Genomic DNA, 27,338 nt, shown 5'->3' on the forward strand with positions numbered 1-27,338 from the left:
ACACACACACACACACACACACACACGACTAGACCTAACTAGCGTATGTCTGCAGCTTGATATTTTTAATTTGCACTATGCCGTATGTAGTGTTCTTGTTTATTACATTAGTGGCTGTACTGCTAACAATTATTTCAGTCACACTTACAGTGGTATCACATATAGTATTAATTTATACCTTATTTCATTTTATGAATTCATCTAGGTAAAAATAATACAGTAATACTCTTTCAACAGTTTACTATTTGCAGTATCACAAAAAATATGAAAAGTTCCAATTATCATAAAAATAGCAAAACTTTTAACTCTTCTTGTGGTGTTAAGAAGTCATAGCTGTGAAAATTAGTTAGTGTCTAAATAGCACTTGGAGACACACTACATTACATAACTTAGTCTACTGCAAAGTCAACATCACAAACTGTTTTGAATCGAAGAATATCAGTTTTCTTTGACGTTTTCAGTTTTGGGCTGTCATTGCTTTTGAATCATCTGTCTTTCAAATCTGATATCAATCCCAAAATTCAGCAGCTGAGCCTCAAAAGATCATGTTCGCCAAGATGTCAGTAGACCACATAGAATTTGTACAGTAGTCAATGAGTGTTACTTAGTTGCTTTCATCAAAGCTAGACTTGATCCAGTTATCACTGGGTTGTGCTTGGTTGCTTTTATCAAAGCTGTAACCTACATGTATACAAAGAACCATACTGTAGAATACCACAGCTAGTAACATGAATGGAAGTAGATCAGTTCCCTTTGACCAGTTCAATTTTTGGCTGTCATTACTTTTCAAGCATCTGTCCTTCAAATATGTTATTAGGCCTAATCCCAAAATTCAGCAGCTGATCCCCAGAAAGATAATATTGGCCAAGATGGCAGAAGAACAAGTAGACTTTGTCCAGTAGTCACTGAGCTTGTTCAATAGATAATGAGCAATACTTAGTTGCTTCTATCAAAGATGTACATGTATACAATGTACCGTGCTACAAAATGCCACTGATAGTACAGTTTAATATATCTTGTTCCTCCATATTTAACAGTGTATATTGTCTGAAATGGTAGTAGGAACATCAAACGTAAAGCACAGAGCTGTAGGGCCTACGTGTAGATTTAGTGTTTCACATTCACATTTTCGTGATACGTCCTTTTACAGTTATTCTGTGTAATGAGTAAAACAAACATCATAATAAACACTCAGTAATTTGCCAGCTGCTATAAAAAGTATAGCCACTTATAAATTTCAGTCTAAGAGGAGCTTATAATATTTATTGATGACCATCTCCTACAACATTGAGAAATTACTTTGTAGAAGTAATTGTCACACATATTATAAATAATATCAAATATTGTCTTATGTAATTTCTTTCTTCTGCAAACCTTCTGTACATTAATGTGATCAGTGTAAATGTTTTCTGCAAACTGATTTGCTATTTGAAGATGTGTGGCTACATGACCCCATTATGTCTAGACATTTACAATTTGTGTCAATATTCTTTTTACCTCTCAGATGAAAAAAATGTTTGAGACTTATTCCACATCCTAGAGTGTCATTTCTCGTAGAATCTTTGGATGGAACTTGAACATATTTCTTTTTTGTTAATTATATTTTCATGTTGTCAGAATTTTCTCACTACGGATCTGTAAAACAAAAAGTGAATGTAAGTTCCTGTAGTTATACAGTAAGTAGTTCTTGTAAATGATTAGAAATAAAGTCAAGAAAATAGATTTGTAAATACAGTACTGCACCACAAAATACACTACGTCATCACAGATTTTCATAACAGTTTATATTGAATGGAATGATCAACAATTAAAAGGATAGGATATTAATTAGCCTATAACTCTTCTTCTGCTGTTAGACGTAAATTTTTCCTTTGTTTTATGTACAACTGTTATCGCATGTATTGTTTACCAGACACATGTGTTGATCAATAGTGTTGTGTTTTCTATACATCAGAGGAACTCTTAACCTCTCGTGTGCAAGTAAATTCATTTAGATGCTTATTGCCAACATTAATTTAGTCATAATCGAAGTTGTTTGGAAAATAATTGTCCACAGTTTCAGTTGTTACTTCATGTTTAATGTTCGAAGGGAGACAAAGCAGTTTCATGGGTATATTAAATAACTTAAAAGAGGCACAATATGACATAACTAATTTTTCCTAAAAATTCACTCACATGTATTTAAAGATGAAATCCAGTCCTGCTACTATCCAAGCCACACTGCACCCTTTTGTTGTGCACTACAATGAAGACAACACTAAAGCCACATGACTGAACTAAGATATCTTTCATGGCTGCTTGTAACACAGTGCAGTGGCATTTAATGTTTCCCTGCTGAAGCCTAGCTTAATATTCAAGGAAAATAAGATGGTCAAAGTTTTGAATTGCAGTGTGATATAAGAATGGGAAAAAATTCTTACATGCCTTCACAAGACTATAATGCTGGTGTAGAAAGGCATTTATACCACAACACTGGTTAAATGTGCTTATGATGGATTTGGTGACACAGTCAAGACTTTCTGTTGAGCACATTTGCAAAGGCAATTTGAAAATCAAATCGTGACTCTCTAAGATCTGTAAAATTTTGCTTAACCTTCAAGTGGGTGCACCATTTTTCATAATACAAGTGGGCGCATGGTGTACTTTGTATGCATGTAAAGAATAGGTGGCATTATGTTACCGAGGTAAACATGTATGAGCAAAAACAAAGTTTAAGCTTAGTTTACTAAAACAATGATAAAATAAACTTGCATTATACGAGCTAAACCACTGTTTAACTAAACAGTAATAAAATAAACATTCATAATGTCAATTTGTTGCCTTGTAAAAGTAACAATGCACTTGAAGCATTAAACAGTGCAATTGGATGAGATCCAAGGCAACTGCTCTTTTGATTACTAATTATGTTGTAGACAACTGTCTGATTGTGGGGATTGTGCTGCTAGTTCGGAATCTGTGCCACTTTCTTGCATGGTTCGTACATTTTTTTCTTGCCTAGCCTGCTGTTTATTTTAGCTATATTACTGCTGCTCACTTGGAAATGTGATAACACAGTTTATCACAGTGTTAGCTGGAGCAATCATGAAGGAATTAGGTACAGGCTCACATTTGTAGAACAACAATGGACTAGTACAAGAAATGTTATTTGTCATTGGTGCACTTTATATGGAGGCATGCCTGCTGGAAGCCTCAGAAACTATTTGTAGCATTGATTTTGATATCTGTACAGTTGAGAAATGAACTCAAAGTGATGTGAGATTATTGCCCTGATTCAGTAATTCAAGAGACACACAAACTACTCTCTGTCATTCCAATGTTAGACTGCCATGTTGTAATTAAGCCATACTGTGAATGGTTAATAGAGTATGCAAACCATTTCCCAACATCGTACTTGCCCAAAAGAATTGAAGCTGAGATTGTTAAAATTGCTTTTACTACTAGTGCCAGTTCTTAAAGTTGGTGGGCAGGTTTTTAGATTCTTGAAAAGGGCTACCAATCTAATAAATTCCAAGCCGGTATTGGCAGTCCAAAGGGACCTGCTGCATCACTTTCTCCTTGTCCAAACCCCATAGTATTTTCAGGTGTCAGTGTTGTGTATCCCAAGATAGGCTGAACCCAGGGTGCCTACTGTGTCTACATGTTGACTTTAGCTGTGATCATTTAAAAAATCTAAATGAAAGCTGACTAGTGAGGCTTCAAGTAACATAATTCAGGTGACTGCTTCGTGCAGCTGGTCTTTAAAATCATCTCACACAGTTTCTATTCCACGTAACTTTTATTAATAAACTAATAACATTAAAATTCCTTTATGTAATACAATATAATTTTATTGCTCAAGAACTCATTCTTTCTTCATCTCAAAATTTAAACCACTGATTGTAAACATAAATATGTACTTTTTTTTCTAAGCAAATGCAAACAAATGTTACAGGATTTTTGTATAACATATCAAATTAAAGTTTAAGCAAAAACTTTTATAATGTCATCAGTTTGAGTCTCCTAGCTCCAATAGTTCTGAAGTTAGGGGCGATTTAGTTTCATGACATTCTCAGACTAATGGGTAGTATTAATTTGTTTGTATTGGAAAACCACGAGTTCTGTACAATAACTATTATGAAAGATAGGCTAATGAATTATTTAAATAAATACAACTTACTGTCTGTTGACCAGTTTGGATTTCGATCAGGGAAAAGCACAGAATCAGCAACAGCACACCTCACAAAACACATTCTAGACGCATTAGATAAAGGGAACTACACAACAGGTATATTTCTTGATCTAACTAAAGCGTTTGATACAGTAGACCACAACATATTGTTAAATAAGTTAGATGAACTTGGAATAAGGGGACTTCTGAACAAATGGTTCCAGTCATATCTAAAAAATAGACGACAGATAACTGAAATCTCACATATTTCAAGTTGCTCAAACTATATTGTAAAGTATACTTCAGACCCAAATTATGTAAATATAGGTGTCCCACAGGGTAGTGTCCTTGGCCCAGTACTATTCCTCATTTACATAAACGACTTCCCACAGAGCATCAAGCATGGACAAACAATATTGTTTGCAGATGACTCAAATGTTCTAATCAGTGACAAATCACCAGATGCACTAAAAGAAAAAGCCAAACAAACAATAAACAGTGTATGTGAGTGGGCATCCAATAATAAACTAACACTAAAGCTTAAAAAACAAATGCTGTTAACTTCTATGTCTGCAAAAAACCACACTATAACAACTTTAAGTTAAACAATGAAACTATAGAATGTGTAGACCACACAAAATTTCTTGGTATGCATGTTGACAGTCAGTTAAAGTGGGAAGAACATATTAAAATACTTAGTAACAGAATCGCTACAGCATGCTATGCTCTGAGAATTCTGACTGCAGTTTGTGATACTACATGTGTCAGATGTGTATATTTTTCTTATATCCACTCTGTTATTACCTATGGAATAATATTTTGGGGAGTCAACAGTAAAAATATTCAAATAGTTTTCAAATTACAGAAAAGAGCAATTCGTATAATAACCAAGAGTGGCAGTAGGGCTCACTGCCTTGAACATTTCCAAAAGCTGGAAATCCTAACTGTCCCCTGTGAATACATTTTTCAAAGTGTTATGTATGTAAAAAAAAAATATTGACTGCTATATGAAAAATTCTTTAGTACACAGCTATGAAACTAGAAACCAATACAATCTGCATCTAGAGAGGAAAAATAAAGTTAAAACTCGGCAGAGCTTGTTGTATAATGCTGTTAAATTATATAATAAATTACCCCAAAAAATAAAAGATATTGACACCATCGGACAGTTCAAAACAAAACTAAAATTTTTTTTATTAAATAAAAGTTAATGGACTATCTGAATTAAAACATGTAGTGTAATTAAAGTAGCCTCCATTGTAATACATGAGGAAATCAAAAATTGTATAAGAAAATTACAAATTACACAAGGATATAAAACTAATTTAAGATACCTCAAAAATGTGTGTAAATACAAATTTTATGTGTGTAATTGTAGGTATATTTTATTGTATATGATTTTGCTGACGAAATCCACACAATGTAAATTGTTACATGGATTAATAAAGAAATCAATCAATCAATACAAGGGGGTTAGGTGTACTTTGTGCCCACCTTTTGAAAATATTGTAATCCAGTCAGTTACTTTGTTTTAAAATTTCAAAAAAGAATGTTTATTACATTAAATGAATTACTCTATCAGATTTCCCTTTTTTTTATTTTTTATTTAGTTAAAAGTTAACTCAAAACTTTTAAGTCTTTGAGTTGATGTCACTCCCACAGTGAATGCCATTTTCAATATTTTTAGGTTCAGGACCTTATTTACACATCAATAGCCCTTTAAATAGTATGTCATGAGTAAAAATCAACAACTGTTAACAAAATCTGCATCTTCAAATTTTTGTTTTATTTAGGGCGGGCATAAAGTAGTTCCCCCCGCCCCCTCTTGCTTGGTAATGCACCTTGTGGAAAATGCGCTGGTATTGCTAGGGTTAAAAGAGTATAAAGTACCAATTTATGTATTTTTTACTTTACTGTATGGGTAGGGCCCACATACAGAAAACAAAAGATAATGAATGTGTAACGCAATGAGGCCCAAGGCCCAAACATTTGTTTTTTGTGTTTGATGTGGGGCACGGGGCAGTCAAAAGAGAGAGAGAGGGGGGGGGGTGAGGGGGGGGCGGCATGCCTCTGGATTTCAGCAGTGATTGTGATGTGTGTTTGAATCTTTCAGGTTGCCAAAATATATTATTTTTTGTGCTAGGTGACACATTTGTAATCATTGTTGGTTGTCACACACACACACACACACACGTAATTTGAAGTTGCCACATTTTGTTAGATTTTAGATTATGGTCTAATATTAGCAAGATTTTTTTACGTGACATGTACCATTTCTTAATTTTACAGATACCAGCTACAACAACTAGGATTCTCCTGAACCATTTCAAATGGGATAAAGAGAAGTTAATGGAGAGATTTTATGATGGGGATCAAGATCAGTTATTTGCAGAAGCTCGTGTTATCAACCCTTTCCGGAAGCCATCTGTTATAACAAGGCCAAAGATAAAGGTACATGAACACAATTCTTAATGTATTTTCCTGTTTGTTGTTAGATGAACCAATGTAATACAAAACTGAACCTACTGCTGCAACAATTTCTTGAAAGATTGTTAAACCATGTTAAGTTTGCTGCTGTTAACTGTTATTAATGTGGAAAGTCTAACTTGGAAGTATAAAGAGACATGAAAGTAGTTCTTCATGCACTTGACTCCAGACAGAAAGAACATTTAAAGATTTGTTAGCTTATTTCCGAGTGCTAGTGATTCCAAGTTTCAATTAAAACCACAAGTGAACCATGGTATATAGTAGCTTGTGACAAAGATAGGCTGTACTAAGATCTTTCACTTTCCTTGTTTAAGTCAGAATGTCCTCAGAACATTAAAGTTCTTCTGGCATATAATTCATATTTTCTGTAGGACTTTTATTCTTGTTGTGGGGAGATTAGGAGGCATTGTACTTGCCAGTAATGGAAACTGGTGTAATTATGTTGACTTCATGGTCTCAATCCGTGATTTTATGCTGATATTTGAGTTGTGTCAGTATATCTTAAAGGTTCTGTTGAATCGTTCTTGTGCACAGTTCTCAATATTTGGCAGTTTTAGTTATGTCTATTTTTATTTTATATATGTATTCATCCTTTGTCCATTTGGTTCAATAGTATAGGACATGTCAGATACATTACAGAAATACTGTGTACACATATACTGAATAGCAAAGGATTAGGTGAGACTAGGGCTAGAAGTTGGCTGAAAGCTATAATTGTGTGAATCTCTCTCTCTTTTTTGTTCCTATCGCGACTCAGCATCTCTGCTATATGGTGGGTAGCAACTTTCCTCCTCTAATATTGTCACATCATTCACGTTAGCAGCTTGGTAAAACCCAAGTCAAGATGGTCAAATGAGATACTAACCCCACTCCTCCCAGAGCTGAGTCCAGTGCATTAACACTAGCTTACCCACTGCATCGGTATATGATTTGGAAAGGAAACCACATGTACTTAGTCCACAAGGATAGTTACAAAGTGCACGAGACGTATGATGAACGCTACAACTAGAACATGAAACTTTTGTTATATTGCACTTCTGAAAAAATGTAAACACGTGAACACATTTTATAACGCCACTGAAAAGTATAAGCACACAATCATCTGCCAACACTATTTCCATCACAACTATTCTTGTACCAAGTCCCTTTTCTGAGAAGGTCTATTCATTGTATCTGAAACATTTGGTTCATTTGTTAAGAGATTAAAAAGTCCTCAGCAATAAATGAGTACATACTACTACTACTACTACTACTGCTACTGTTACTGAAAGATAACATATTCATTTACACTGTTGAAACACTTCTCAATTAGAAATTAGCTCTGTTCTAAAAGCCATTTCATTCAACTTTTTTATGTATGTTGGCAGTGCATTATAAGAATGACACCAAAGTGGCTTACATATCTTTATATTGAAGATATTCTTGCTTACTCTACATGGAGCAACCCACAGCTGGGAGTGTTAGAACAGTGTTTATTGCTGCAGTTTGCATGTGTACAAGATTAGCTGTTGTCATCAACACACTTTAGCATGTGTAAAAAGAGGGTACTATAATCACACAAAACTTTTTAAATAGGGCTTTCAGTAAGTTCTTGTAAAGCTATGTGACAAGATTTGAATTGCCCTTTTGTGTATTGCAAAAATTATTACTAATTTGTTTTATTCCAAAAAGTATTCCATAAGCCACAAGATGTGGGAAGTAACCAAATAATCCATTCTAGCCCCGTCTGAGGAGCTTACTTTTCAAATCATTCTCAGAACAAAACAGGCCCAACTGAGTCTCTAGGAGATTTGTTACATGATCTTCCCAGTTTGCCCTGGTCAACAGACATTCCTAAAAGATTTGTATATTGAAATCTTTCTAGGTCATTTCCACCCAGTGCCAGTTTGAGAGCTTGGTTTTGATTCATGTTTCCAAACTTAGTACAATTTGTTTTATGCAATTTTATCAAATAAAGACATGTTTGGAGACCGAGGCTGTTACATGAAACAAATTACTGATGGTGTACAGAAACTAGCCACCACATATTGGTTTCAGGTCACTTTATTCGAAAAGCACCATTGCAAGTTTAGAATTTTTCACAATTCATCAGATGGTTTTTTCATGCTTTCATCAAACCAAGTCATATAATGTATACAAATAATAAAATGCATAGTTTTTTTATGAAAGGATGAAAAACTGTCTCATGATAAATTGTGAAAAATTAGGAACTGGTAATGGTACTCTTTTGAATAAAATTACCTAAAACCAGCTTGTGGCTGGTTACTGTACACCATCAACAATTTAAAGTTTGTTTTATTCACTGTAAGGGTCAGTCTGTTGGTATTGAGTATGAATGTACGGGTATGAGGACTTAATCATTTGTTGTCGACAGATATTCCTTAACAGTGCTCACTATTATAGTAGTGTCATCAGCAAACAAAACTGTCTTAGCTGCAGTTTGTGACGAAAACTGTGTATTATCTATATGAAAATCAGGAACAGAAGGGGATCCAACACACTGTCCTACGAGAGACGTATTTTGACTGTCTTTCCACCAGATATTAATCTGATTTTTTGGTTAGAATAGAACAAGCTAGTGTGAGTTCCATAGCCTGTGATTAATTTTGCAAATAAGATTGGAACCATGTGTTTTCTATCCCATCTGTCCCCATTGCTTCCTCCTTAACTAATGTAAATTCATGATTAATGGTACTGAAAGCTTTACAAAGATCTAAATTAACTCATACTGAAGTGTTGTTATTTTCTAAGTTTCTAATCATTGATTGCTGTTTCTTTATGTCTACCTATTCCAAAGTCTTGTTGATTACCATTCAGTAGCATGTGGTCATTTAAGTATTTGATTCTTCGTTATTTTGTTAATCTCTCAGATACTGTAGATAATGCTGAAAGGAGTGATATGGGTCGATAGTTTCCAACTTTCTGCATATTACCAGCCTGGAATAAAGGTATCACTTTCAAAATTTGTAATCTGTGTGGGAACACTCCCTCAGTGTATGAGATATCAGTCATATGAGCCAAGGGGTTTGTAATCTGTGAAGCAGTACAGATTAAATGTGAGACTGGTACTTCATCTAAATCTGCTGACACTTTGCATTTGAGGCTTTAATCGCCTTTACTACTTTGCATTCACTAGTTCGAACTAATCTCTTGCTGTATGCAGATGTACAATACTGAAATTTATCCCAATATGTGAAATTTAAGCTAAATGTTTGGGAAGCCTTTATTATTATTATCTTTCTTTCTTTTCTCAGACGTTATGTCTGGTCAAAAATGGAAAGTGACGCGGACCTTGATCAAGCGTGACTTCCTTTTAACTGTACGGTATATGTTATATTGCATTTAGGAACTTTCGGGTAATTGAACATGTATCAATAATTACAGATTTCTGTAGTTGTGTATATAAGTTTGGATGTAGCTGTATTGCATTGATGTACTGGTGGATATTGTGTGGTATGACTCCTGTAGTTGATAGTATAATTGGTATAATGTCAACTTTATCCTGATGCCACATGTCCTTGACTTCCTCAGCCAGTTGGATGTATTTTTCAATTTTTTCTCCTGTTTTCTTTTGTATATTTGTTGTATTGGGTATGGATATTTCGATTAGTTGTGTTAATTTCTTCTTTTTATTGGTGAGTATGATGTCAGGTTTGTTATGTGGTTTTGTTTTTTCTGTTATAATGGTTCTGTTCCAGTATAATTTGTATTCATCATTCTCCAGTACATTTTGTGGTGCATACTTGTGTATGTGGGAACATGTTGTTTTATTAGTTTATGTTATATGGCAAGTTGTTGATGTATTATTTTTGCTACATTGTCATGTCTTCTGGGGTATTCTGTATTTGCTAGTATTGTACATCCGCTTGTGATGTGATCTACTGTTTCTATTTGTTGTTTGCAAAGTCTGCATTTATCTGCTGTGGTATTGGGATCTTTAATAATATGCTTGCTGTAATATCTGGTGTTTATTGTTTGATCCTGTATTGCAATCATGAATCCTTCCGTCTCACTGTATATATTGCATTTTCTTAGCCATGTGTTGGATGCGTCTTGATCGATGTGTGGCTGTGTTAGATGATACGGGTGCTTGCCATGTAGTGTTTTCTTTTTCGAATTTACTTTCTTCGTATCTGTTGATGTTATGTGATCTAAAGGGTTGTAAAAGTGGTTATGAAATTGCAGTGTTATAGCCGATGTATTTATATGAGTGATTGCTTTGTGTATTTTGCTAGTTTCTGCTCGTTTTATAAAGAATTTTCTTAAATTGTCTACCTGTCCATAATGTAGGTTTTTTATGTCGATAAATCCCCTTCCTCCTTCCTTTCTGCTTAATGTTATTATGTTTATTATCATTATTATTATTTGCTTTTACGACCACATTCGACCACTTTAGTCAATCATTTCCTGATCCTCTTCTTCAGTAAGTGCACGTTTTGTTCTTTCTTAACTGCCCAGTATCTTTTCATTCGTTCTGATCTTTCCCGTCTTTCCTCATCTGTAAGTATACTTTTCATTGCATGTTATTTGTCTACTTTTGGTTTAAATCTTATTTTCTTGTCTTTCAGTTTCTTGAAATTTTTTGTCTTTGTTTTGCATATCATCCAAGGTTATATCTAGTTCTCCCATATCCTCTTTAATTTCCTTGATCCACCCTATTTGTTGCTTCAGATTCCACAGTTTCTGCATAATTTTTATTGCTAATTTGGTTTCTGGTGTCCTCATTATGTGGCCAAAGAAAGAAATCCTCTTTTTATGTATAGTATCTGTGATGGGCTCCAGTTCCCTGTACACTACTTCATTTGGCACTATCCGCCATTATCCTTCCTTCTGGTATTTTTTTATTTATGTATGTTGTTGCTGTTCTCCCTACTTTTAGTATTTTGTCAACTTTAGTATTTTGTCACTGAATGACTTGAAAAAGAGCCTTGCTTGCCTATGTTACCTTTGGCTGAACAACCACCATCTTGTAGTGTTTTAATTTTGTTTGAATTGATAGACATTTCTTATTGTATGTAGACCATGTTATTTTTTGAGCTTTTGTCATTTTATTGGGTCTTCCTTGCCAAGCAGATTTTTCATCCAAGTTGTGTGTTATAATCTCTCCAAGATATTTAAATTGCTTCACTGTTTTAATTTTTCTGTTGTCCACTGTTACATGGTCTATTAATAGCAGGTCTGTTACTATCATCTCATGTCTTTTCGAAAGATATCTGGGTCCTACTTTTTGTGCTATATTTTGCAGGCTCATTATTTGATTTCTAGCTTCTTGTATATTATTAGCTAGTAACACCTAGTCATCTGTGAATACCAAACAATTTAGGTTTATATCGTCTTTCTTGGTTCCAGTTGTTATGTTTTTAGGATTCTCTTGGTACCATTCTCTCATCAAGTATTCAAGAGCACAGTTGAAGAGCAGTGGTGATAGACCATCTCCTTGTCTTAACCCTGTTTCAATCATAAGTGGCTCAGATAGTTCTCCTGTGAATTTTACTTTGGACTTGGTGTTTGTAAGGGTTAATTTTATCATTTTTATTAATTTGTGATGAAGTCCAAAATTTCTTAATATGTGTAGCATAGAAGATCTGTGGTTGCGAAGATCTGTAGATGCGATCATACCATTTTTTGAAGTCTACAAAGGTTATGACTAGTTGCTTCTGTCTCCTTTTGTAGGCATCCATTATTAATTTTAACGCGATGATCTGTTCCAGGCAGCTTCTTCAGGGTCTAAATCCTCCTCGATATATCTCCTAGCTCCTTTTCAAGTTGATCTTTACAGTGATTGTATTGTTGACAATATTTTATTTGTGCAATCCAATAGGGAAATCCCTCTGCAGTTGTCTGGATTTGATTTTTATCCTTTTTTGTGTAATGGGTGTATGATAACTGTAGTCCACTGTTCTGGTAGCTCTTCTGCAATCCAGATTTTAACTAGGCATTGGTGTAATGATATTTTCATGGATTCTGTTGCATATTTACAGAGTTCTGCAAATGTTTTATCTTCTCCACTTGCTTTGTAGTTCTTGAGCTCGCTCAAAGCTCTGTAGACTTCCTGAATTGTCTGTGGGTTTATATTTTCTGGTTTGGTTTTTATTGGAGTTTCTGTGTTTATTTGAAGAAGCTCCGGAGGATACTAACAATTTAGTAGTTCGTTAAATGTTTCTGTTAAAATATTTGAATTTCTTTTATCACTATGGGCCATATTATTGTTTTTATCTTGTAGCATTAGTGTTGGGTGGATCATATCTTTGGAGTTGTCTGCTAAATGTTTTGTAGTAATCTCATGACTTTGTTTTCTTACTATTTGTTTCTATCATAGAAGTCATCTTTCTTTGTTTTGTGAGTTCCAAGTAAGATTCTTCTGTTGTTTGATTCTGATACCTTAACAAGGCTATCTTTCACTGTTTTATCACATTTGTCATTCCACCACTGGTGTTTTTTCCTAGGATTTGTTGGGTCTACTTGTTCAGCTATTTGTTTCAATTGGGGAAGTATTTCATCCAGGTTATTTTTATATTCCTAGTTTGTTCTTCATATTCCTTGTTACGAGGGTTGTTTTTTTAAGTAAGGGCCATTTTTATTTTTTTAAAAAGATACAAATACTTTTGTAAAAAATCTTTTATTTTCTGATTCTACACACTTTTACCTATTTTTCTACATTGTTGTCTTGTTTATTTAAGTACTTGTCATACCGTACAACTAAGTTCTTAATTCCCTCTCCAAAGAATTCGGCCGCCTGCTCCGACAGCCAAGAGTTCACGACCGCTTTCACTTCATCATCGTCATTGAAGCGCTGCCCGCCAAGATGGTGTTTCAGGTACCGGAAAAGGTGAAAATCGCTAGGAGCAAGGTCGGGGCTGTATGGTGCATGGTCCAAAACTTCCCAGCCAAAAGAATCAATCAAATCCCGAGTCTTTTGAGAGGTGTGAGGCCTAGCGTTATGGTGCAGGAGCAAAACTCCTTTTGTCAGCATGCCGCGCCTTTTGTTTTGAATTGCTCTGCGGAGATTCTTTAGAGTTGCACAGTAGGCATCTGAGTTGATTGTCGTTCCTCGTGGAATAAAGCCCACTAGCAAAACACCACGCCGGTCACAGAACACAGTGACCATAATGTTGCACTTTGACAGCGTCTCTTTGGCTTTGACCTTGACGGGTGAGGTTGTGTGTCGCCGTTCCATCAATTGTCGCTTGCTTTCGGCAGTGATATGGGATACCCATGTTTCATCTCCAGTGACAATTTGACTCAACATGTCATCCCCTTCTTCCTCGTAACGAATCAAAAAGTCCAATGAAGTGGCAAATCTCTTCCCTTTGTGGTCCTCTGTGAGGAGTCTGGGTACCCACCGAGAACACAGTTTCTTAAAGTTTAGGTTTTCAGACACAATTTTGTACAAAACCGATCTTGAAACTTGTGGAAATTCCATAGAAAGAGTGGAAATTGTGAATCTTCTGTCCTCACGAATCTTTGTTTTGACTACAGCCACCAAATCATCAGTGATCACAGAGGGTCGGCCTGAGCGTTCTTCATCATGCACGTTTTGACGGCCATTTTTAAACTCTCTAACCCATTGATACACTTTACCTTCACTCATTGCATTCAAGCCATAAACTTCTGTTAACTGACGATGAATTTCTGCAGCTGATAGGCTTCTCGCGGTCAAAAAATGTATCACTGACCGTATCTCACACGCGGCGGGCGATTCAATAATCGTCAACATTATAAAGTAACACAGCGATGCGTACACGTCAGCTACAGAGCTGCAATTTGCATCCGTGTGAACGGGAAGGATGCCGGCAAGTGGCGCGGTGGCTTGTTGCGGCGTCCGCGCAAACTACGGGACTATACGCGCGAACGGCCCGTACTTAAAATACAACCCTCGTATTTATTAATTTATGGGGGTCATAGGTTCTCTCCTTTTTGGGTGGGATTTTTTCTTTCTCAGTGGGGTGAATTTAATTTTTATTTTTATGAAGTAATGATCTGATCCGGTGTCAGTTCCTCTCAGGACTTTCACATTGCAGATTTCCTTGTGGTAGTTCTTATCCGTGCAGACATGACCCAACTGCCATTCTCCTTTTATCCAGTCTTGGTGTTTCCAGGTTTTAAGTTTATTTGGTCTTCTTGTGAAATATGTTGATTTTGAGATAATGTCATGGTTTCTACAGAATTCCACCAATCTCATGCCATTCTGGTTTGTTCTTCGTTGTGCTGGCCATTTCCCTATTACATCTCTGTATCTCTTTTCCCTTCCTAATTGGGTATTAAAGCCTCCAATTAAAATTTTGCTGTGATTTTTGTTGATGTTTGTTGCTATCAGATCCAAAAGCTCCCAAAATCCATCCACATCTCCTCTGTGGTTTTTTCTATTATTTTTGTCATTAGTTGGGTCATGGGCATTTATTATTATGTATGTTCTATTTGCCGCTTTTATAGTTAATGTTGAGAGCCTAGGAGATTGTGCTTTGAATCCTATTATGGAATCTATCATTTTGAGGTTGACCACGAGTCCCGTTCTGAATTGTGGGCATTGCTCCATTGCTCTTTTCTCTGGTATTCCCTTTTAAATTCTATATCCTTGTCATTCCATTGGTTCTTGAAGTCAGGTTGTCAGAATCCCCTGTCGATCAGTTTCTTCTGTCAATATTTTGAGTTTACCTGGTTGAATGAGAGAATTTATATTGTGCGTCGCTATGGTACTTATCTGTTCTGTCTTTAATATAAGTTTCAGTCTGCTGTCAGTCTCGGGTATTTTCAGATGCTCCGGCTCATCTAAGTTATCTTTTAAGTGGCTGCCCACCATATCCAAATGCAGTCTTTCCTGGCTATTGCCACGCGGTGGAATTTTCTTTAAAAGATTTCCTTCCATGGTTGACTGTCAAAGGTGTTCAACATTGTGTGGAGAAAGCTCTGAGTTACAACTATGGTTGTGAACCGTAGAGGGGCCTAGTTGTTCGGGGTTGAATGGTAGGCTTTCCTCCATACCCTATAAGTGCTATGGTTTTCCCGCCAATACTTGGGTGGCTGATTGCAATGGTTTCCCACTGGGCAGTGGGAAGCCTTTATAAAGTAATCATTCATATATTTGGCAAGTCTTTTTTCTCAGTATTAATATATATGGCATTTTAAGCATTATTTCCTGCTGTTCATCTTTCTTTTCTGTTTCACTCTTCACAATTTTGTATACATATTTAGATTTGTTGCCCAGTGATCTTATTATGCTATCATTTCTAAGCAGCTTTGCATTTGCAACTACCTATTGATACGTTTTCTTATCAATCTTTACATATTCTATAAATTGTGGATCTTTTCGTTTGGGAACTAGCCTTTTTAGAGTCCTATAGGAAATCTCAAGTCCTCCGTAACCCAGGTACCGGATTTAGCGATCCCAATGAATATACACTGGTCAGTTTGTGTGAAAAACACATTTTAAAATTGTTCTTGAATACTGAATAGAATTAATTGTAAGCATTGTTAGTACCTGGTTCTGAAAGCACATCTAACCAGGGTTCATTACTTAGACTGTTTGTAAAACTAGCACAGTCTTATGCAGAGAAATTTCATTTATAGGAAAGATACACATTCGTTTCTTCCACTGGTATAACTGGAATTGTAAGGATAAAGGCGTTATGATCAGCTTTCTCTAAATCAGGATTGATAATTTCTGCCCCTATGGTGACCATGTTTAAAAAATTGCTGTCTAAAAGACTTTCCGCCCTGTTTGTCATTCTTGTTGGGCTATTTATAAGAGAAAACATGTTGGAGCTGTTCAGTACATTAACAAATAGCTCTTTAGATGCAGATTCATCCACAAGGATTGTGTTGAGGTCTTCACAGACTATCGTGGTGGCTTTTTTAATAAATATAATGTCCAGCAGAGACTCTAATATTTTATTAATGTAGTGTCTGTGTCCCAGACACAAAGAGTTTGAGAGTCCATTTACAGATACAGCAGGTGCCTTGAATATACTTTATAGTGGCACATCCTTGTAGAATGATGATACGAACTGGGAAAGCAATGTTGGCATTATGTTGGCTTTGTTTGGGGAGGATGCTGGCAAAAGAAGTGTTTCCATCCTCACAAGGGGGAGAGTAGGTCTCTGATAAGACTGACATACCTAAACTTGGGTGTGGGGCTGAAGGTGATGCCCTTTGGATAGGACTGAAACTTCCACGAGACAAATGTTGTTGGTGGAAAGGTCGAAAACTGTGTTTTGTTTGTATTCTGGATTTTGTGAGGTGTTGGGAGGGAGTTTTGGAGCATGTGATAAATTGAAAAGGTCAGTTAGGCATTATATGGATGCTACGAGATGTTGACAAGGGGGCTTCCTGTGGGTAAGATAGGTGGTGATGGACAGTGGTACCCCAAGGCGGGAGTAGGACATCACAGGTTGGACACTTTATGGAGATGGTGTCTGGAATGCTCTTTCAGATGTTGGAGTGCAAGAGTTTCAATCGTAGAGATGTGGTGTATGTAGTAAAGATTGCACAGTAACAATATCTTGCAGAGGGAGCAGAGGTGATTCTGGGATGGCTGTGTCTGAAGATGTGTTTCAGCAGTACCAGGTTTGCGAGGAACAGGAACTGCCTTTATTTTTGCGAGGTGATAATTAAAACTTTGAATTGTAGTATATGCTGGTAGTGCAGTTTGGGTAAAATCATTGTGGTTGTATTTCTCGAAACTGTCATATTAATTAATTTGTAAATGAGGCTCTGACAACTTGTAATAGCAGCTGAGCATATGTACACAGCACATTGTGGTTGCTGGTTTTTCTGCTGTTTAATTAGACACTGCGTTTGCTTTTGCAGACTCTACAAAAGTGTCTTTATATTGCAAAAGATAGTGTAAAATTCTTGTGTATATTTTAGCATTTCCTCTTTTGCAGCACTGTGTGAAACTGGTGGAAAAGTTCTTCACGTGTGTTAAATATATGACCATTGTTAAATTCTGTAGGAAAGATGTCTAGGCTCATATGTAAGAAAAAATTGTTTTCCTTTGTTATCTTCTTCCTTCATTTTTTTCCATTTTATGTTACACAATAATAATTGTAATAATAATAAACCCTGTGGAGGCCCGGGAAAAGAATAGGCCTCGGGTATGTTCTGCCAGTCGTAAAAGGCGACGAAAAGAACAAACCACTATTAGGGCTAACCCCCCTTTTAGTGTGATTAGTTGGTTCAGGACAGAACTAAAGAAGCCTCGGACAAGCGCCGTCATGGTCGGTGATGACGCTTGAACCCTATGCCCGCCCACAGTGGTAACGACACTGCTAGCCAACAGGAAAATGATTTAAATCCAAATAGAGGTGTTTTGCAGGCTATCCTTCCTGCAACCGCCCTAGAAGGAAAACAAAGACAGAGGATGAGATGGTCAGATGAAGTTAACCGACACCTCATGTTCTGTTATTACCAAGCAACAAACCTAGGAACCAACACAACTGGATACAGATCACAAGTATACACAACATTTATTACCAGATACCCAGAATTAAAATTTTTAACAGAACAATGACTAGCTGATCAGATCCGTGTAATAATCAAAAATAACAGGATACCACACTCAGAATTAGAACACATCAAACAACAAGTACAACAAATACTGGAACAAAATAATGTGCAATTAGAAGAAGAAGAAGAAAATACAGTAACGGACTCAAACATCCCAGAGCAAACAAACAAAGAACAACACGCATCAATTAAACAATCAGAGGAAAACAAAATCTTAAGACAGCCACCAGAACAAGCACAAATAGAACACGAAGTGACACACATGTTAGATATAGAAGAAGAATTTCAGCTGACGTATATAGAATACAAAGACACAAATACAGACATTAGACCATTCTTGCATAGACCGCCAAATAATCCACAAGTCAAAACAACAATAACAACTATCAACACAATCATACACAACAAAATAAATGAAAACACAACTATGGAAGAGTTACAACTACTGGTTTACATAGGAGCACTCATTACACTAAATATACACACTAGGCAGAGATCAGAACCAACCAGCACACAGAAGAAACCCACAAAACCAGCATGGCAACACAGGCTACAGATCATAATAGAAAAACTGAGAAAAGACATCAGACAGCTAACACAATTTATAAGAAATGAAATATCAGACAGAAAACGAAAAAGGTTAGGTAAAATCTCGCAACAAGAAGCGATAGAGCAATTAGATGAAAAGAAGCAGAAATTACAAGCATTGGCCAAATGACTTAGAAGATACAAAAAAAGTGAAAATAGAAGGAAACAAAACCAAACATTCAACACAAACCAAAAGAAATTTTACCAGACAATAGATAACACACACATTAAAATAGACAATCCACCAAACATAACAGACATGGAACACTTCTGGAGCAACATACGGTCAAACCCGGTACAACACAACAGGCATGCACGGTGGGTGCAAGCAGAAACAGACACATACAAGATGATACCACAAATGCCTGAAGTGATAATATTGCAACATGAAGTCACCCGTGCAATTAATTCTACGCACAATTGGAAAGCCCCTGGAAAAGATAAAATAGCAAATTTCTGGCTAAAGAAGTTCACCTCAACACATTCACATCTAACTAAATTATTTAACATATGGTTATAATAGAGGGACACAGCAAACACAGCTAAGTATTGCCCCATAACATGCCTACCAACAATATACAAAATATTAACTTCAGTAATTACACAGAAATTAATGACACATACAACACAGAACAAAATTATAAATGAAGAACAAAAAGGCTGTTGCAAAGGAGCACGAGGATGTAAAGAGCAACTGATAATAGATGCAGAGGTGACATATCAAGCTAAAACTAAACAAAGGTCACTACACTACGCATACATTGATTACCGAAAAGCTTTTGATAGTGTGCCCCATTCATGGTTACTACAAATATTGGAAATATACAAAGTAGATCCTAAATTGATACAGTGCCTAAACATAGTAATGAAAAATTGGAAAACCACACTTAATATCCAAACAAATTCAAATAATATCACATCACAGCCAATACAGATAAAGCGTGGAATATACCATGGAGACTCATTAAGTCCTTTCTGGTTCTGCCTTGCTCTGAACCCACTATCCAACACCCTAAATAATACAAATTATGGATACAATATTACTGGAACATACCCACACAAAATCTCACATTTGATATACGTGGATGACCTAAAACTATTGGCAGCAACAAATCAACAACTTCAACCAATTACTAAAGATAACAGAAGTATTCAGCGATGGTATAAATATGGCTTTTGGAACAGACAAATGTAAGAAAAATAGCATAGTCAAGGGAAAACACACTAAACAAAAAGATTACATATTGGATAACCACAGCGACTGCATAGAAGCAATGGAAAAAACAGATGCCTATAAATATCTAGGATACAGACAAAAAATAGGAATAGATAATACAAATATTAAAGAAGAACTAAAAGAAAAATATAGACAAAGACTAACAAAAATACTGAAAACAGAATTGACAGCAAGAAACAAGACAAAAGCTATAAATACCTATGCTATACCAATATTGACCTACTCATTTGGAGTAGTGAAATGGAGTAACACAGACCTAGAAGCACTCAATACACTTACACGATCACAATGCCACAAATATAGAATACATCACATACATTCAGCAACAGAAAGATTCACATTAAGCAGAAAGGAAGGAGGAAGAGGATTTATCGACATAAAAAACCTACATTATGAACAGGTAGACAATTTAAGAAAATTCTTTATAGAACGAGCAGAAACTAGCAAAATACACAAAGCAATCACTCATATAAATACATCGGCTACAGCATTGCAAATTCATAACCACTTCTACAACCCTTTAAATCACATAACATCAACAGATACGAAGAAAGTAAATTGGAAAAAGAAAACACTACATGGCAAGCACCCGTATCATCTAACACAGCCACACATTGATCAAGACGCATCCAACACATGGCTAAGAAAATGCAATATATACAGTGAGACGGAAGGATTCATGATTGCAATACAGGATCAAACAATAAACACCAGATATTACAGCAAGCATATTATTAAAGATCCCAATACCACAACAGATAAATGCAGACTTTGCAAACAACAAATAGAAACAGTAGATCACATCACAAGCGGATGCACAGTACTAGCAAATACAGAATACCCCAGAAGACATGACAATGTAGCAAAAATAATACATCAACAACTTGCCATATAACATAAACTAATAAAACAACATGTTCCCACATACACAAGTATGCACCACAAAATGTACTGGAGAATGATGAATACAAATTATACTGGAACAGAACCATTATAACAGATAAAACACCACCACATAACAAACCTGACATCATACTCACCAATAAAAAGATGAAATTAACACAACTAATCGAAATATCCATACCCAATACAACAAATATTCAGAAGAAAACAGGAGAAAAAATTGAAAAATACATCCAACTGGCTGAGGAAGTCAAAGAAATGTGGCATCAGGATAAAGTTGACATCATACCAATTATACTTTCAACTACAGGAGTCATACCACACAATATCCACCAGTACATCAACGCAATACAGCTACATCCAAACATATATATACAACTACAGAAATCTGTAATTATTGATACATGTTCAATTACCCGAAAGTTCCTAAATGCAATGTAACATATACCGTACAGTTAAAAGGAAGTCACGCTTGATCAAGGTCCGCGTCACTTTCCATTTTTAACCAGACATAACGTGTGAGACAGGAAAGTGAAATAATAATAATAATAATAATAATAATAATAATAATAATAAACCAGATTATGGACATTGTAATGGTTCCACCTGAGCTGTTGGTTTATTAACAAGTACTTATTTTATTATGTTTTGTACAGTTGGCTCTCTTCTATCTTACAAGCCTTCCTCAAGTGCTGTTGATGCCAAATTTCAGAACTGTCTTGTCTCCTCTTAGTATATGGATATATTACAACACGATGAAAGTGTTCATGGTTGAACAGCTGGTATTGGTGTCCAACAGGCGTAATATTTTGGCAAGCAACTACGTTGCCATCATCAGGTGCACAGACGAACTGACCACCAAGGCGCTAGCGCGGGGCCTTTATCTCCTCCCCCCCTCCAGGTGTTCCCAACGTGGTCCTGGGGTGTATTTTCCCCTCTTAATTGGTTTGCGTTGCACCTTTTCTAAATTTTCCTCTTCCGCTGATAAACAATAGTTAATAGGTGATATTTTACTATAAACGGTCATTTTACTTATATATGGGCCGAGTATTGTTCCATGACATCCTGGAGTCTAGCCCTTGACCCAATATTGTTCTCGTTTTGCGTCACTATGACCAGATACCACTTAGAAATTACTTCAGTAATAGGCTGATTTACTTCTGCGTCATTATTTCGTTGCATATTAATTTGCTGGTTTTGAAGTGAATACACCTGTGAGTTTATGTTATCAGTCTGATTTCTTCCCCCTCAATGGTTATTGTGATTTAGACCATTATCCCTGCTGTGAAGTTTCATTACTGCTTACTCTACAATAATTGGATTCCTTCAACCATGGTAAGGAATTAGGAAAGGATTTGTTATTCCTATTCCCTGAATTTGTCATTCACTGAATAATTTTCATTTCTTTCAGTATTCAGCGTGTCTAAATGTTAATAACTCATTCTCGGTTTTCCACACTCTATACAATATTCCTTGTCGAGCGTGGTATGTTAAACATCTAATGAATACTTTTACTAAGTGCATTTCATGTATTGGATCATCTAAGTACTTAGATTTTGTCAAATGTCATTCTATGTACTTTTTATAAGTGCCCCATGAATTGCTGTATGGAGTAGGGTCTAATAACTTTAATATTAATTTTTGCTGAGTACTTGATGGCCAGTACTTCCTCTTAAAGCTTTCCTCAAAATCTTTCCTAGACACTGATTCTTCTGCATGAGCATTTCCCCATTCCACAGCATCTCCCATTAAACATTCTAATGTGAAATCTATTTTGTTTAAGTCATCCCACTTTTTAGGTAAGATCTGGCAAACACTCTTAAAGAATAAATTGGGTGTACATCACCATCTGGTTTATACTTTGTAAATTGCTTTGCTAAATTAAACCCATTTTCTATATATAAATCCTGTATTACATCGTTAGTTGCTCCTGTCATAGTTTCAGGTTTACTAGGTATTTTCTAATTTCTTTTTAGTATTGTCTATTACTTCCCTTGTTTACTGTTAATTTTACCTTCCCCCAGAAGTGATTTTGTCATTATTTGTTTCTGTTTTGTGTTTTACTTCTTGCTCTACAAAGAAGTGTAAATGTTTTTCCAACTGTTTTGTAGCATCAGGTGTCCTAATTACAGCATTTTTCTGTATGGACATGATACATTTATTTGCATCTGAAATACTGCCTCATACCGCTTGGAATTGGGAATTCACTTTATCTACATAGCCCGTCCACTGTCGGGTTGTTATTCTATGTACACTTTCTTGTACATCATCTGTTAACACTTGTTTAACTACTTGTTGTACCTCTACTGGCACTGATTCTCATAAATCATTTACTTCAGAGTTTATTTCCATTATTTTAATGTTTTGATTATTAATTTGTGTGTTAAAGTTAGATTCTGAGTTATTTTTAACTTCTTGTATTTTACGGCTTAATACGCCATCTATTGATTCAGTAATTTGTTCCTTAATGGACTTAATTAATTATACTTGTTCCGCTTTCCATCCTTCCGTATCCTTCTCTGCTTGTTCTTTAATTATATCTTCTAGTATCGATCTTAACTCCTCGTTTTGCATTGCCATTTTTCTTGTGATCTGCATGCACTATTTATTACTAGTCGACAATATTAACATTAAACCCTATACTCACAGAACTGTTCCTAGTTTTTAAATGTTCATGGCTCATCCTTCTGCTGAACTGTGGACTGCATGCTGGTTGTAGAACAGCTAAAGCCAACGTCTCTCTTGTGCTGTGTGCTGTCATTGACTGGACAATACAACACCCCGTACTTGTGTAACTGCTCGCTGCTCTGCATTGATAAATCCCGCTGCAATGATGTCCGCCTTATGCATTATTCAGTTGAAACAATTTTGTTAAGTTTTGAACTAATTCCATGCACTCATTGCACTTTCTGCTGCCACTATCTTCTTTATTCTTTCTGTTTCAGGTTTGCGACAGTAAATTATATTTTCCATTCATATATCTGTTTAACATTTGTTCTTTGACAGTTCATTCAAAAGAAGCTCTTAATTATTTTAGATTTATTGTTACGTGCGTTATAAGGCACTGTTGTTGATCGCTAGTTGCCAGAAGCAACTTCTCTATCTTCTATTCTTTGGAGTCGTAATTCTGACTCAAATAGTTTTCAGCACTTACTTGCTGGTGCATTCTCCATTTGCATTTACCAGGGTCGCTGTATGGGGTCCATTTTTCCATCTTTTCGTGCTGCTGTTTATTTTGTAAGATTTGTGGTGAGTCTTATACCAGCAGTAGTGAGAAGTTGTGTCCCTAGCTGATATAACAGGGCAATATTTTGACCACCATAATACACCATCAGATGAAAGTAGTAGTACCTTTATCCTCTCCTCTCAGACAGGGTGTATATGGCCCGGGACAACCGGGAGATCCGGGAAAAACCTGGGAATTTTTTGATGTGGGAGAAAACCCGGAAAAACTTGGGAATTTTTTGTTATTTTAGTTTTCAGTGAAATTTTTGTAATTTTGACTGGTAAGAATCACTACTCTAACAGAGGATATTACTGTATCCCGCTACTGCAGAATAATTTTGCAAAAATAAAACCTGAACAAGAAAAAAACGAAAATAAAACATATATTGCGAAGGAAATGTGCCATATACAACAAAAAACACAGAGCTCATACAAGCGTTTGCCAACAGCAAAATGTGTCAAAGGCTTTAGGAAGACTATGCAATGCTTCATAACAACAGATTGCCTCCGAGTGTGATGTCGCAACTGTTTACATTAGATTCATTTCAGCAGTTACAAGCTGGCTCACTTGCACGCGCAGTTGAGTGGTGTACGAGTAGTACCTTCTCCCACTTCTGACTACAGAAGTGTGGCTGTTGGCTGTGGAAGCAGTCACAGCAAGCAGCTAGATGCAACCGGGAAAAATTTTACTGCCGCGCCCAAGCTGCCAGATTCAGGCATGCGCAGCGGGCCCGGATCTATGAGGGAGAGGGTGGGTGGGCGTGCGAAATTCATATTCTTGAGGAGAAAAAACGTTGTTTCACAAAGCGCCTAGCATCCAGTGCACGTTGGTCTATCGATTACCATATAATTTGGATGCGCGTCCCTGTTCATTTGTGAACACACTCTGTAAGTTGCTTTCTGAATGAATCATAAGCTGCGCAGGGTAGCCGTGCGGTCTGAGACGACTTGTCATGGCACTATCTTAGTATTGCCCCGGTTCGGAAATATCGAGATCCGAGGCTGATGTACAGAGCAGTCTGAATTATAGTGGGGAAGTGTGTAGCCTGCACGTGACCAGTGTTTACATTTAGTGATTTTGCTGTTTCCTCTCACGTCAAATGACAACAAAATGGATTTTTATGTCCAGGAGCTATCAAATGAATTTAAATAAATTTACATAATTACGGATAGCTAATATACGTTATTAGTTTCAGATTTTATTTCCACTTCTCTGACAACCATGCATTTATCGCCTTGTAGAACAATGAAGTTTTTTTGTCGGTTTGCTAAAGAAATTTGGTTTTTATTAATCTTTTACACTGAGGCAGTCAATGTGTTTGAAACAAAGTGTTTAGTTCGACACTATTGGCTAATTTCAACTGCTCACTGCATTTCAAGTGCACGTTATCATCTTCTAGCACGTATGGCATTATGCCATGATAAAGAATCAAAAATGAGTTAATACAGTACTGGTACTGAAAGAAAATTTACGTCCTGAAACCCACACTGGAAAGCTTAATATCAGGTCGAGGTCTTCGTCATTGGGAATCTGGGCATACGAATGTGCTCTTTTTTAAGTAAGCACTTTAAATGTTCCCTTTTTAGTATGGTTCACAAAATTCCGATGCTCTTGGAGTATCCTCTGATGTCTTTTTTTCTTTTATGACATAGTGTAAGATCTTTTAATGTTTTGCATGTACGAATGTACAGGCTTTCTGCGTCATAGCAGCTGCCAAAGCGCAGTGGTGCCTGTTATCTGGTGCTCTCTGACGACTACTGAAATGAACCTATTACTAACAGTTCACGGGAAAATATTGCGAATGGTGGTTTGAAAAGTGTTACTTTCAAAGTAAATTTCCTTTTACGCAATTTAAACTATGTCCAAGAATATATGATGAATTTCTTAAATCGCATAGCATTTTATGATGAGCCATTTAGAAGTATTTCGAGCCCAGAAGATCAGACACTCATGTCGTTATTCCTTTTTATGTATCCTTAACAGTGATGTTGCTTTTAGCTGACATCACGTGTCCTGTGGTCTGAATATCCGCTGTCATCGGCTAGCGGGATCGTGTGACATGAGCTATGACTGGCTTACAAAAATCACATCGCAATCTCGATTACAATGGTTCGGAAAGTAACATGCGGTGTTTGGTGGAACTCGAATTTATACTTCCGTAATGCAAAAATATGCAGCGTACATGTTGCTGCACATCAGAAAGCTTTCCAAAAGGAGTTTTCTTCATTGAATTTAGTTTTCTTCATTGATTTACGTTTTCTAAAGTGCTGGGAAATTCTACGCCCGTGTAGAAAAACATAACTGTTCAAAGGATTGATAAGTTTTACAGTTCCGAGAGAAAATATACTGTCACTTAATAACATGGGAAAAGTGTGTTTTCATCCAGGAGGATGTGTATTCTTAACTGTGAATTCCGGGAAAAATCTGGGAATTTTTTTTCCTTGTCCGCATATACACCCTGTCAGAGTAGTGTTTTGGTCATCCAGATCCTTCCATGCCGTGTCACCTCCCTGTCAATTCAACTGAAGTGAAGATTCCTGGAATGCTTCTGCAAATTCTCTTTGTTGTGCTACCAAATAAATAGCGACACTTCTCACAAACAAGGCTATATTTGGCTGAGCATTTTCACTATTACTTTCCACAACACAACTAACAGTTGATACGGTAATACCACTCTCTTGAGTACATTCAAACATCCGTATGTGTATACTGTAAGACCTGGGGGGGGGGGGGCAGAAAAACAACTACCGCCCTTCAGTTGTTCATTACACCCTTGTTGGCGTGTCATTTATTCCATAGCTCTCCGATTCAGGCATTTGCTGCACCATAGCACAAATGACTCCTGGACGACCAGTGGCTGTAATACCATTTTTACTGGTCCCCTTCTCACTGGCTCCACCACTGCTCCACCTTCACTGCATACAAACAGTTTCCCTTTCCCACTATATTTATCCTTATTCAATTTACTCACGAGCATCTCTTATCGACAGCTTTGCAATGGAGTGTTGGGATGTTTACAAATACCCTGAAACAGTACATGTCCTGCCATTCAGACAAGAGATATCTTGCTTAAGTCTCAAGTTACATACATGTTCTTATTAACAATTATATTATTATTATTATCCTACTCTTACATCTTTAAGCTACCTTTACATAATTTCTCCAACATAACTTTCTATAATCATTAATGATCACTCTTGACCATGTTGTCTTAATTACTTAACTGCTTTGTTCCTGTTTGGTAG

The 27,338-nt window shown here is 36.3% G+C and overlaps 1 protein-coding gene across 3 annotated transcripts in view; it reads left to right on the forward strand.

Moving 5' to 3' along the window:
• The window catches only part of LOC126199300 (E3 ubiquitin-protein ligase ariadne-1), a 92,322-nt gene that overhangs the window by 1,594 nt on the left and 63,390 nt on the right, over positions 1–27,338 (forward strand). For all 3 annotated transcript variants that reach the window (XM_049936135.1, XM_049936133.1, XM_049936134.1), the window contains exon 3: positions 6,437–6,598. In XM_049936135.1, the coding sequence (XP_049792092.1) occupies positions 6,437–6,598 (162 nt within the window). The remainder of the gene's footprint in view (positions 1–6,436; positions 6,599–27,338) is intronic.

The sequence above is a fragment of the Schistocerca nitens genome, chromosome 8 (genome assembly GCF_023898315.1).
Source record: "Schistocerca nitens isolate TAMUIC-IGC-003100 chromosome 8, iqSchNite1.1, whole genome shotgun sequence".
Taxonomy (NCBI): Eukaryota; Metazoa; Arthropoda; class Insecta; order Orthoptera; family Acrididae; genus Schistocerca; species Schistocerca nitens.